Genomic DNA, 13,977 nt, shown 5'->3' with positions numbered 1-13,977 from the left:
AAGAAAGAAAAAAAAGATGTTATTACTGTAATATTTTAATGACAATCCTCCTAAACAGTGTATTGTATTATTATTATGCAATCAGCATAAATTAAATTTAGTACTACAAATACTACCATTATTTATACTTGCAGTTGTATATATATATATATATATATATATATATATATATTGTATTAAAGTAATGAGAATGAGATGTTTTCGTATTACAGTAATGTTAAAGGGGTGTGTGTGTTTCTTTAATTGTCATTAAAATAATGTCCCATATGCACCATAATTTTTTATGCTAAATATAATTTTATGTTTTATTCTTTTGATTTTTGGCATGACATATGACCTGGACATGTTCTTGACAGGTTTCACGATATTCACTCTGCAAGACCTTTCTATGAAATATTTAGGGGCCATCATCACCATCGTCCATCTGAGAGGGAAGGAGTTGTCCTAAATGTTCTTGCTTATGTTTATTTGATACCAGAATGGTATGGCATTTCAGCATTCATTGTAATCTGGTCTGGATTCTTTTCGCTGGCATTAGAATCTTGCATGTCTCATTGCTATTCATTAACAAGCTGAGGAGTTTAAACTCATTTAAACTGCCTCGTTCTCAGGGAGAACGCAGTGATAGCTTCTCCTTATTAAATGTTTTTCATTTAAATTCTTGAATCAGTGTTTCAAAAATCACATTTTATGCTGCAAGGCATTTTTGTATTTTCATTTATTTAAATAGTAGACCCTTTTATCCACAGGAACTTACAAATGAGGAATACAACAACACAGGCAATTCTTTTTGTCTTCAGAACAGATTTTATTTTTATTTTTTTTCTGGAATCAAACACATCAAACAGCAATAAATTCAATGTTCCCAGATTTCCAACTTGATCATCATCTATCACAAAAAAATCCCCTGTCTTTTACATTTTTCTGGGCTTTTTTTCATCGGTAACATTACTGTAGCCCCTCATTTCTCAGGGGGCATAATGGAGGTGACAGAGCAGAATGGCTCTTGACTCTGAGAGGTGTCACTAGTGCATTTAGCCATATTTCTCCGACTGCCCTGTCATCTGTCATTTGCTATCTGCAGACAGACTGTCAGGAGCGATAAATGCACGCTCATTTTGGCCTGCTCCTCCAGTGTCCTATCTGTCTGTCTCCCCTATCTAGGCCATTATGGTACAACTTAGTCAAAGTACTCCACAGGTTGAGGTTTGATATGCTCATGACAAACACTTCCATTGCCGTGACATTCCAAGGTTGGAGATTAAATGCCTAAATTGTCTATCCAGGTTATTTTATTCTTTATAATTGTAGGGAAATGTTTACGCTTGTGCCTGCTGTTGTTTCACAGTCTAAAAGTCTTAAATGTCTATAAACTCCTTTAGACGAGTCCAAAATATCATATTGCCATTATCCAACCAACATTTTTCAAACATTATTCAAACTCAAACAAAGTCAGTTTTTTTATTCCGATCTAAAAAAAATTAATGCTTCAACTTTTTTTTCAGAGAAATATATAAACCATGTGCAAATGTAAATGCAAATTCTTTATTCTTTTGTGTCTTTAAAGGGTTAGTTTACCTAAAACTAAAATTTCTCTCATCATTTACTCACCCTCATGCCATCCCAGATGTGAATGACTTTCTTTCTTCTGCAGAACACAAATAAATATTTTTTTAGAAGAATATCTCAGCTCTGTAGGTCCATACAATGCATGTCAAAACAGTGCCACATAGTGAAGCAAAAAGAGAATTGAAGCACAAAGGGAAAGAGGTACAGCGAACATTAAAAGGAGCATCGCAAAGAAAAAGTACATTCCGCAAAGTGAAACTCAAAGAAAAAGAAGCGTTGCAAAAAAAATTGATGCCAAAAGTCTGTTGCAGATTAAAAAAATGATCTCAATTCTTGGGTTTCGTTTACAACATACATGGTTTTTTGCAATTAAACACAGCTTTGTCTTTTGCAGTACTTTATTTTTGGGAGAAACCAGGCTCACTGTGGGGGCTAGTTCCTTTCTGGCTAAACAGCATGAGTATAATGCCAATATTAGTTATTTGTGTGCAGTGTGCAAAAGTCATGGTTTAAAATTAGTCAACTAAGTAAGAGTTAAGGGCCAGTGTTTAAAAAAATATTTTTTATGAACTTTAAGATTAATGACTAATATATTTGAAGTCCATTCTGGATTAATTGCAGATGTTCACATAGATGCATTGTCCTTTGTTAGTTGGCTGATGAAGGGTTTTGTTGGCAATTAATTGATAGTCTATTTATTCCATTATAAGAGTGTAGTCCATCATTAGACTGAGGTGATGCAGGCAGAGATCAGTGAGGTGCATCGCAGTTCAACCGTCAGGTCATTTCGTTGAGGTGTATCCTAAGTCCAAGGTTCAGGTAGTGGTATATGAAGTATCCCATGTCTTACAGTTGGAGTTGACATTAGTTCATCCTCTGAAGTCCATCGTAATAGACTGAAGTGATGTCTGGCTGTCACCGGCTGCATTTAGTCATCATCACTTCACACGTAGCAGTGGAGTCTGACACCAAGCAGGAACGGTGCTGGATCTGGCCAGCTCTGGTATGATATGAATCCCAAGGTTGTGACAGGGAACCAAATAGAATAATATTAGCATAGATGTCATTACATTTTATGCAGAGTTATAGATCATGATAAATGTTTCTGGTTCCGGCAGACATAATTATAGCAGACTAATTGTGAGTTGATGGATTGTTGATAGAACAAGTCTACGATCAGTCGTGTATCATGCACACCAACATGACAGGAAAAAAAGTTGTGTACTGTGTGCTTGGCTTTAGTCACATCTGACTTTTTGAAACAGGTCATAAAGGAGTCATATCACAAGAAATTAAATTTCCTTCGAAATTTGAAATAAGAGTTCATTGTACTATGAAAGCAACTTTCAGAACTCAAAACTCCTTAGATCAAAAAGAGTATTTTTAAAATGAAACCCACATTTACACATCCACAATGCCTAAGATAAAAAGTAGGATGGATACTATTATTCCTAAACAACACAAGAAGAACTAATATGAGTTACAAGTGTAGAAAGATCACAAAACCTTGTGCTGCTCATGGCTATGTGTAGCACCAACCACACTGCACATCTTATGTTAGAAACAATCAGCTTTAATTTTAAAGCTTAAAGCTTTGCAGATAGACAAGAGAAGCATAGAGCCCCAAATTGAACTGCAGAAGGAGCACTCTTTGTTTCTGTCTATTTATACATCAATTTGTGTGTGTGTTTTATACAGTGTGTACTGAATTTATGTTTCAAGATCATAATTATTCAATTAAAGATCCTGTAGGACTGGTTGGTTGAAGGAGACTTTGAACAAACTTTCAGTCATTTGCATCTTCATTAGAGTATAGTGCACAGTTTAACACTGCTTTCATGTCCTCGAGAAAACTGCTGGGCTCAAGTATTAGGATTAGCAATAGATATTAAGTTATGAGCCCTTTCTGAAACACATGGCAAGTTTGTTGTTTTGTAATGGAAAAAAGACCCAAAGGGATCATCATACTGGAAGAGGAAAAACTGACTTTATAGGCAGCCACGTCATTGGATGTTTGGCTGTTGTCTCAAACGTCATACACCCACATTGTTTTTCCTGACTATTTTTTTTATCTCCCACTGTTTTTATTCCACCCGTCAGTGGATGGTTTCCAGGCCTGTTTAGGGTCAGTCTCCCTGAGGGGGCCGCCATTAGGCGGAGGGATAAGATAGAGAAATAGAGTGACTGATTGAGGTGAGACGCAAGAGGGAGAGAATAGGGAAGTGCCCATAGAACCAAAGAGTGTTGTAGGAGGAACACAACGGCCCCACTCTCAGTCTAACACATTCTCGCATTACAGAGGACTTCCGATTGTGTCTGCCTTTGAGGTCACGGTCATGGTTGACTCAGTAAATGCTGACACCGTATGAATGCTGGTTATCTTTCGGTTCGACAGGGCATGTCGAAAAGAGAAGATCAGCCTGTTATTTTTTGTATGCTGGTCCCCAGCATGGGAAGCTGGTGTGTTGGTGTTCCAACAAGGGCTTCTTGACAGAAGGCCCCGTCAAACAAAATCTAAGAACTAATGGGTGTGATGTAATTTAGAACAAAATCTGGTGTTTTCTGAGTCAGTTTCGGTAGTGCGTAACAGCATACCAGCGCAAACTCTCAGGAAAGCTTTGTATCGGCCGCTAAACACCTTCTTACTGCCAGGTGTGACCTGGAGCTCCAACTACTTTGAGTCATATATATATTTCTGTTTATGTTGTTTAGTCAATTTTACAATTTTACAAATTTACCTACATCTGAACGATTATTCGCGTAGAGTCATTTTCCAAGACCATGTCTTGCTATTTTTTTTTTAATTAGTCTGCAAAATAACTCAAATCTGCTCAAATACTCTTAAGTGCCCATTCACTCTGTTGTTTTATATGTTGCTCTTAAAAGCCATTCACACATCTGTTCAAAGTAAGATATGCCATAAATATATATCATAATTATTTTGTCTGTATTCTCACTGTAGTATCAGTATCATCATAAATTACAATAACAGTTTAACCGGCACATATTATGCCCATGTATAGCGTGTAAGCAAATTAGCGCCATGAATATAGAATGCAAACATGACAAATTACACATTATCTACTGCATTTATATTACGTTAAGTCATCATCAAGTGGTCGAAACAACTTCTTTTACTGACCTCATGTGAATTCTACTCATAGAATGAGGCATAAATTACACATTGTAATGTCACATATTTGTCAGGGTTTAACATGTAGTGTTGTGCGTCCTCATATTTAAATGCTGCTCTAAATGCCTCCCCTAGCGTTGTGGCCGGTGTCTGAATGTTCGCAAATGGTATGCCGTTGCTCAGCTGTTTCAAACTTCTTTTCGGCTCTGAGTGAAGAACAAAGAAGAATTTCTTTGTGAGTATGCCTTAAATTGACCAGCAATAATATATTGGTCAACCTGTATCACCAGAAAACAAAACATGCTAGTTGACCAGCTACACCTTCTAACATGTTTCCCATGGTCATGGAAAAGCTGGAAATATCAGTACATTTTAGAACTGTGTTTTACATGCCTAGGAAAGTCATGGAAATTGACAAAATCTTAAAAGTCATGGAAAAGGCATGGATATTTCTACAGTAAATATATGTTTTCTAGTTTCCCTCTACTCTAAATTATATAATCAGCTAGCTAGATATTGCTCTTGTTTAGCGTAAAACTTGCTTTCAAGCCATTTTGTATTTTTGAGCGAAATATTCCCTTTGAGTCAGTTCTTTTCAATGAATTGGTCGAAACGGTTCACAAATCGGTCTAAATGATTCATTGCTGAATCAGTCTAAATGAAAATGATTTTCATAAATCTATATCATGTTATTACAAATGACTGGAAAGGTTATGGAATTTCATTTGTCAAAAAGGGTGGGAACCGTGTGCTAAGTTTTGTGGGTGAACATCATAGCAGTGTTGGTCCAAGCTTTACCAGCATCAAACCAGCACTAAATTCATGTTGGTCTAAGATGGTTTTCAGCAGTATTCTGTTCTTATTGGACTGGTCTGATTAGGTTGGCAGGGCATGTAAAAATCTTTAGCGTAGAAATTACATTTCTGTTGAACAGCTTGTTGTTCTACAGAAGTCGGCATCTACTGCCACCAATGTGAAACATTCCAGAGACCCTCGCACAGATATTTCAGCCGAAGAATCACCCAGTCTATCCATGCGTTTTACATTTTGGTCATGTTTTTTACTGAGAGCAGCTATGTGTCACTGTGCTATATATATATATATATATATATATATATATATATATATATATATATATATATATATATATATATATATATATATAAAATAGACGGGGCTCTTGAGGTCAAGATTGCTCCATGAAGCGCATATAAATAGACAAGACAGGCTCGTTTACCGGAGCTTTTTCAGTGACTTGAATTGTGTCTGAACAATTGAAATTAATTTTTTAGGAAATTTATGAAAAAAAAAATATGATTTTTGAGTTAACATCAATTATGTCTTGATATTTTGAAATGTGTGAATGTTTATACTGTATATGTTTGCATATACACAGCTTTTCGTCTTTTGTTTCTAGGAACACAGCTCATGTTATTGTTAACATACCTCTGGCATAATGTAAGTCTCCACATTTTTTCAGAGCTCCCTGACACTCATCCATTTTCCTTCTACTGGTCTCCTCCAATTCAAAAATCATAATACGAGGCTATCCGCAAAGATGAAAGGCAAGGTGTACAGTTACAACTAGATCAACAGTGTGAGAGCGGCCTGAGGTTCTGTGAAGTTCTGGAGGTGAAGGAGCTCCATGTGGGGGATTAATATGAGTTCTCTTCTCACTTCCAAACCAAACAATTAATCCCACTCCAAGGACTGGGAAATCAAGCTGTGTTTGTTTTGCGTGAGGATTATTTACATAGTCTGTTATTTACGGAGGAGAGGCGGACATTATCAGTGCAGAAGATGGCTGATTTTCTCTCTGAAATTCACCCAAACAGAAAAAAGGTTCTAAGATTTTTTCCATGCTTTTTGATGGGCTTAATATTTTTGAGATCATAAAATATATTAAGTTTAAAGGAATAGTTCACCCCCAAAAGAAAATTGTCATCTTTTACTCAGCTTCATGTTGTTCCAAACCCTGTATGATTTTCTTTCTTCCATGGAACACAAAATGAGAAGTTTAACAGGATGCTGCTCTTTTTTGAAAATAAATAGAAGCTGGGGCTGTTGAGCTTCCAAAATTACCAAAACGTTGCATAAAAGTTGGTCCTTAAGCTGTACGATAGCTTCATGGGAGAAACAGACTGAAATTTAAGTCTTTATTCACTGAAAATCTTTCTCTCCACTGAAGCTCTTAAATCTCATTTGCGTTTGTATTCTTGTTTGGAACCCTAATGCCTATTCATTTTGTTGTATTGAAAATATCTTAATTTGTGTTTCATGGAAAAGGAAAGTTCTTTGTGTTTGGAAGAACATTAGGGTGAGTAAATTATGACAGAAATTTCCTTTTTAGGTGAGCCACTCCTTACCCAGCCTTACAATTTTTCTTTTAAAGAATATGATTTATACAGTTGCATTTCACATGCACAGAGTGGCATGATTCATTTCCTTCAGAGAGCAAAATGAAAACATTTGGTGATATGTCTGTTCTTAGTCACCATGGAACCGTTACTCACCAACAAAGCACAGCTGCTGGATCTGGCAGTTTAACATCACTTAAATGGGATCTCCGTTCACTGCAGAGGAAGGTTTTACTGTCAGATATAACAAAGTGTGAGGTGAAATGAATCCCGGATGGACTTGCTAAAGCTTTAGGAAAGCATTTATCCCTTTAACTCAGTTTGGTCCATATAAGCTCTTTCCTAAGATGATACCAATGCTGTTTGATTGAAACAGAGCTAATGGAAAGATTTATCTCATGGCTATTTTTATGTTATGTGCCTCTCTATTTTTTTTTTTAATACTAGATATATTTTTGCCTCCAGACATTTCCCTCAAATCTGTGGCTGTGTTTCTTAGTGAATAGGGTTTATATTTGAGTCAGGGCCATGAGGGATGCCTTTAATTGGATCTCATTTCTGCGGATCTGCTGTTTATTTGGAGGAGATGGGGGCAAACTATAGCGATAGTGATCTCCACTGGGAAGAGAGAGGTTAAGGCCTCTTTACATGGCCGTGCTCAATCATGCTTCCCTTTACTCACTGCACAAATACCCATGGGCACACTTCTCTAGATTGGACTTAAGTTGCTGGTTGTGGCATGCAAGGCCTTAGCGTAGATCTTTCCCACACTCTCAGCAGGCCGTCATGGAGGGATACAGGGTAGCTCGAGGGAGGAGGGAAACTTTGCTTTACTGGCCAATGACCTGCATCATGCACTTTCACGCAGAGTAATAACCATTCAGAGATCTCAGATAAGGGTCAGTTGACAGTCCTGTTGACTGCGCCTATTATGCAGTGAAGTGTGTGTGTGTGTGGGTTGGGGTTTATAGTGTTTTGTCTCTGCCTGACTGGAAAAGTATCTGACAGTACTGCAAAAAAGGAAAAATAAATGATACTTTGCATATAGAAAAAGAAGCCTATTTATAAAAGTGTCATGTTTCTTTTTTAAAGATTATTTTCGTAACATTTTCATCATGAGATTCACCTGCATGTGTAGGCGATATAAATAAGAAAATATATATATATTTAACATTTTGATCATACACATTTTTATTTGAAAATTGATTCAAAACTATATCATTTTGACTTTTTATTTGAAAATTCATTTAAATTTAAACAACATTTTCAAATATAATTTTCTGTGGGATACAAACGAAGATATACTCCATACAAGAAAAATGAATGAAGACTGGGGAGTCAATGCTAAAAAAAAGCAAAAACAAAAACAAAACAATGCTGTAAATATTTCGACCGGTTTATTGTTTCAACCCATGATTCATGGAGGGCCAAATAACGCTCAACGCTGTTAAGAAGGGTCCATACATAAGTTACTGTCATGTACTGCATTTATTTTGGCAAACATTTCCCTTACGTTTTCTACACAGGTTAAAATTTAGTCATTGTCACTGTTTTGGTTGGCAACTTAATTTGCAAGAGTTAACAAGACATCTGTTATTGTACCTAGCTCAGACATAGTTGCAGTGTCAGACTGATCTTACAGTGAATTCTGAAACAGTAGGTTGACTTTTCTTAAGCTAAACTCCCTCCATCTGTGCTTTCTGAAATTCAAAGCACTGCCCCCAGTGGCCAAAGCAGGACATTTTTTATGTAAGGCTGTGTGTTCATCAAAGCGTTTTTTTGCCTTCTGAAAACGCCCAGCTGGGAGCACTTGAGAGCGCTTTGGAGGCGCAGCGTTTTTTTCAGCTGAGACACTTTGGTTGCTATGATACGGAATATCTGCGGGAGTAATGTGTTGCAAGTAACTCATTTCACAGATAGTTTGTGTTATCAAGTACTGAATGTAAAAATGTCGGCACAAAGAAGAGTACTTGCTCTGGCCCTTGCTCAGGATGAAGGGAAGGCTGAAGCATTATTTATTCGTATTAATATTGTGGTAGTCCGGGAATGTCATCTGGTACAGACATGAATACTCAGAGACCAGCAAACTTCTCATCCATTGTTGTTCAGTCGTTGTACAAGTAGGATGTGATGGTTGGTCGGTGTGGCATTTGTCCTGCCCCTCCTCCACTGTGACTGGACGGCTGGGTAAAAAGTGACTGTGACGAGCGCTGTGTTTTACCCAAAGTTGAAAATTTTTCAACTCTCGGTGACCAGAAAAAAATGGCAAGTGCGCAGCGGTCAGTGTGGAATAGATGCTCAGCGCCTCGTCACGCTGCTGGCATTTTTTAAATGCGTGGCGCTCCCATTGCAAACAATTGAAAAAATAAGCTGGCCTCAGGAAAAAACGCTTAGATGGACACACGGCCTAAGGACACACTTGAGCTCCGGTTTCCGGGTGAAATACCCACAGAGGACACCGAAGACGTAATACAGTATGAGGAATGCTTATTTAATTACCATGTGAGATGGCGCTTATCAGTAACTCTGCATAACGGGACCGATGTCCGGGTACTGCAGTGGTTCTCAATTTTTTGGGGTCATGCCCCCCTTTGAAACAAGAAGAACTTTCACAAGGATTCATACTTATGAATGGAAATAAGCTTCAGCATTCTCTATAAAAGTTTTTTTTTAAATCCTCATCCAGTAATAGTAAATGACTGTGATTGTCGCATCCTAGCCAGCGCTGAAAAAAGTAACAAGTATCACGTGACAGTGCCGTCCACATGCTTTCGGTAGCGGTCAGAACCTCTGGACAATAATATACACCTGATTAATGATACTGATAAACTTGAATAAAAACAGACCTTTCTGACATCATTTACTCACCCTTGTCGTTCAAAATCAGTATTACTTTTTTCGTCCTTGAAACACAAGATTGAGGGATGAGAGGATCATTTTTGTGGCTGTCCAAGCTCCAAAAGCACATATCAATGCACCTTAAAGTCATCCATAACACTCGTGCCTTAGATCTCAATTCTTCTGAAATCATATAGTGTGTTGTGTGAGGAAAAGACAGAAATTTAAGAGTTAATTCACCTCATCACTTATCTGAAACAGGCATGCAAGAATGACCTCGTTTACATGAGCGCACCTGACATCAACGCTTTGGGCTGTCAAGAGCTGCACGCGCAGGATGTGCTGTGGTGCCAGGCTAAAGTTTAAAGGCAGAGGAAAATAAATTGTGCACATTGGTTTTAATGTAATGTAATTTCACTATTTTTGTTGAATGTGTGAAAATGAACGAGATTTGAGGACGGGTCAGTCTTCCACGCCCCCCTTGCAATACCTCCACGCCCCCCCTACAGGGCATGCCCCACACTTTGAGAACCACTGGGGTACTGGAACATTTAGAACATGACGTGCCATGATGTGCCGATAAACGTAACCCTAAAAATGAGAAGACATGAAGCTTGTGCTTAAATGAAATATCAACCCAATGATAATGCTATAATGGATGCATGTATGCAAACTAGTGTTAAAATGAAACACAGGGGACATTTATTAACTGATTTAGTAATTTAATGATTTATAGTTTTAAGTGTAGTTTTTATAGTTAATAGTTTTCATTTCAATATGTTTTAAATATTTAGTTAATAATAATTTTGCCCTCCGTAATGATGCAACCCTAATACTGTAGAAGATTTTATATGAAGGAATGTTTTTATTGTGAGTGCATGTTTTAATGAGAGATTGATAAATCCCACAGTCAATGCCATCAGATATCTGCGTGATTTCCTGCCTGTGTTGCATTAAAGCCTTGATGTTGATGTGCCTCTGTTTGTGTATGTGTGTGTGTGGGTGTGTATGTGTGTGTGTGTGTGTGTGTGAAGGCTGGGGTTTTGGGCTGCAGTCTGTTATAAGGGGCAGGCGCTGTTCTACTAATCCCCTGTTTTCACACACAGCTGTTTCCTGTTGGGAACATGGGCCAGGCAAGGGGCCTTTGTGAGATACACACACACACACACAAACTAAAGGACACAATTTGCTTTTGCAGACAATGTTCACTGAAACGCCAAGGCCGCAATGTCTGCCATCCAAAAGCCTGCGTGAAAACAACTTTGTCAGGAAATAATGCTCATCACAGCAATTTAGTTCATTCTGGGGAGTCCATTCTAATAAGGCACAAGAATAAAAAAATATTTGGAAATGTCTCCAGCTATTAGGCAACAAATGTAGTTATCAGTAGATTGTGGCTTATGAAGGCAGCAGACATAATTGATTCTTGGAAGAGTCCAGTGTGAACATAGCGTACTGACTCTGATCGCCCAGTGTTGCAGCCAGACATCTTATCAGTCAGCTATTTTTATGGATTGAGTTTTTCACTGACCTTTGACCTGATTCTCCTGTAGCTGTATGGTAAATGATTGAGACAGAAAGCGGTACAACTCTCCGGCTGTAGTCGTTTGAGATATTGCCGTTCATGTGCATGTTCATTTGTAACATTTGTATATTATACCGTCCATTTATTATAGTCTGAATGGTCTATAATGTAAATAGAACTTAATGCAATATGGCCATGACTGTGAAATGTGATATGCACTTAAGCAAATGTTGGTCCAGGCGAGCAATACTCCAGCAATTTTTCATCTCACATCCACAGCTTTTTACGAAGTAACCGGAGATTATGAGCGTTACGTGTAAAGCTACAATTTTGAGGAAGCTGTTCTCGTTTGGAGTTCTGCTGACGGGTACTGTGTGGTTTGAGTGTCCTGCATAGTTTTCAGACAAAGATAGGAACATCCTGTTACTTTCCATTCCTGAAGTAGAACAGCTTTCGGTTGCCCATTGCCCTATTTGTTTTAATAAAAAATGCTAAGAGAGAATTTTGCAAATAAAGCACAATGTGAGAACAAATCATGAACACTCATGTGAGATGAAGAGTTCAGTCATTTCAGTAATCTTATAAAAGCAGTTTTATTCTACATGGGGCAGGGGCACCTCATGGGGGCAGCCATGTTAAGATCACATGACCATCTGAATACTACTTGCTTAATCTCAGTAACTGCCCTGTTATTGGACACTTTCGCTCATGGATCAAATTAATGCTGGTTAATTAATTGCAAATTAATTGTTTAATCTATCAAGTTATTCAAAAATACATTAAAAATTCACATAAACAAAAATTGAATACACATTTACTATGAGCATATTTTCAGTATCTGAGTTTTAAAGTCATTTTGATATTTTGGGGGGGATATCTTGGTTAAAGTAAAAATGTCTAAATGGTGTAACCGTTCGGAGACAGTAGAAATAATAGAAATCATTAAAAGATGAAATTATTGAGAAAATAAATGTTCCAATAATCTTTTATTATTATCTCAGTAACACTTTACAATAAGGTTCCATTTGTTAACATTAGTTAACAACATTAATTAACGTGAACTAACAATAAACAATACTTTTACAGCATTTAGTAATCTTGGTTAATGTTAATTTCAGCATATATAAATGCATTTTTAAAAATCAAAAGTTGTTAACATTGTTAACAAAATGTTAACATACTAACATGAACTAACAATTAACAAAGATTAATAAATGCTGTAAAAATATATTGATAATGGTTTGTTCATTATACCTAACGCGTTAACTAATGTTAACTAATGGCACCTTATTGTAAAGTGTTACCAATATTTCTATAAAAAAACAATAAGCAGATATTTTGAAATGTTTAAAAAGGCACATTTTCTTCAGGCCAATGAATTGAAAACTTGATATTCTTAAGTCAAATCTTGACAAACCTTAAAAACCTTAAAAAATATGTTTGAAAATATGTACTTTTTAAAACATGTACTCAAGGTGCAAGGAGAGTATTTTAATATCTTTTTAACGTCATTAGTTTTTATTTATTTTTTGAAGAAAATTATACCTTTTTATATACATTTTGAAAACAACATGGGCACAAAAATTACATTTCTACAAATGACACGTTTTATACTAGATTTTTTAATGATTTTAATTTGTATCACCTCAGACAGTCTTATTTGCCAATGACCCAAGTAATAAATGCATTGATATATTAAGTGTAAGTTTAAATTAAAATATTTGTAAATTGGAATAATATTCTTTTTCAGTTCATGTTAAAAATATTCTATCCTTTTTTTTTCCTTCTTTTTTTAACAGAGTGAATCAGTGAAGTATTTCCTGGACAACTTGGATCGGATCGGCCAACTGGTGAGTCAGTATAACTCAGCTCTATATTTAATAGTGGCAATTCTTCATGGTATATGAACAATGTACGTGCAATGTTTTAATAATGTAACAGATAATGATCTGTTAAATAAATAAGCTTAAGTTATAATTTAGCTTATTAGAAATATAGATAATTAGTTAGAGATTTAGCATATATACTATATATAGTTTTATGTGATGTTTTTCAGTTGAGGTGGTCGGGTTGAGGAGATACTGAGAGCGAAAGTAAAATCTGTTTAAGTCTCTTTAAGATTTTGGCCAAGGTTGCCAAGAACACATATCTAGTGTCTCAGATGAGTGATTAAAAGAAAAAGGCCTGGAAATGTTTTGTGTGAGCTTGGAAATCAAGGCCAGTGACAAAACAGATTCATGTTATAGTTTGGGTGGGATGTGGGCCCTTTGGAAACTGCACCAAAGGACATTTCGTCCACCCTTTCTGTTAAAGTGGCAATTTTTATGAAGGATTGTGTATTTATGGCATCAGACTGACCAGAGGATTGCCTTGGAATGCTTAAGAGACCACTCAGATTTGACTTATGACCATATATATTTTAAATATATTACAATGATGAAGGTTGCAAAAGGTGCTGAATTTAGATTTTAGGTTGCACACGTGTTTAAGTGTAGCCCTGTTTATACAAATGGTTCAGATACATTTTAAAGCACTGTATGAAGAGCTGAAATCTG

The 13,977-nt window shown here is 36.6% G+C and overlaps 1 protein-coding gene across 1 annotated transcript in view; it reads left to right on the top strand.

Moving 5' to 3' along the window:
• The window catches only part of gna12a (guanine nucleotide binding protein (G protein) alpha 12a), a 77,295-nt gene that overhangs the window by 58,754 nt on the left and 4,564 nt on the right, over positions 1–13,977 (top strand). The window contains exon 3 of the mRNA XM_051714064.1: positions 13,222–13,272. Coding sequence (XP_051570024.1) covers positions 13,222–13,272 — 51 coding nt within the window. The remainder of the gene's footprint in view (positions 1–13,221; positions 13,273–13,977) is intronic.

This window comes from Myxocyprinus asiaticus, chromosome 13 (assembly GCF_019703515.2).
Source record: "Myxocyprinus asiaticus isolate MX2 ecotype Aquarium Trade chromosome 13, UBuf_Myxa_2, whole genome shotgun sequence".
NCBI lineage: Eukaryota > Metazoa > Chordata > Actinopteri > Cypriniformes > Catostomidae > Myxocyprinus > Myxocyprinus asiaticus.
This window is presented reverse-complemented; position numbering and strand designations above follow the sequence as displayed.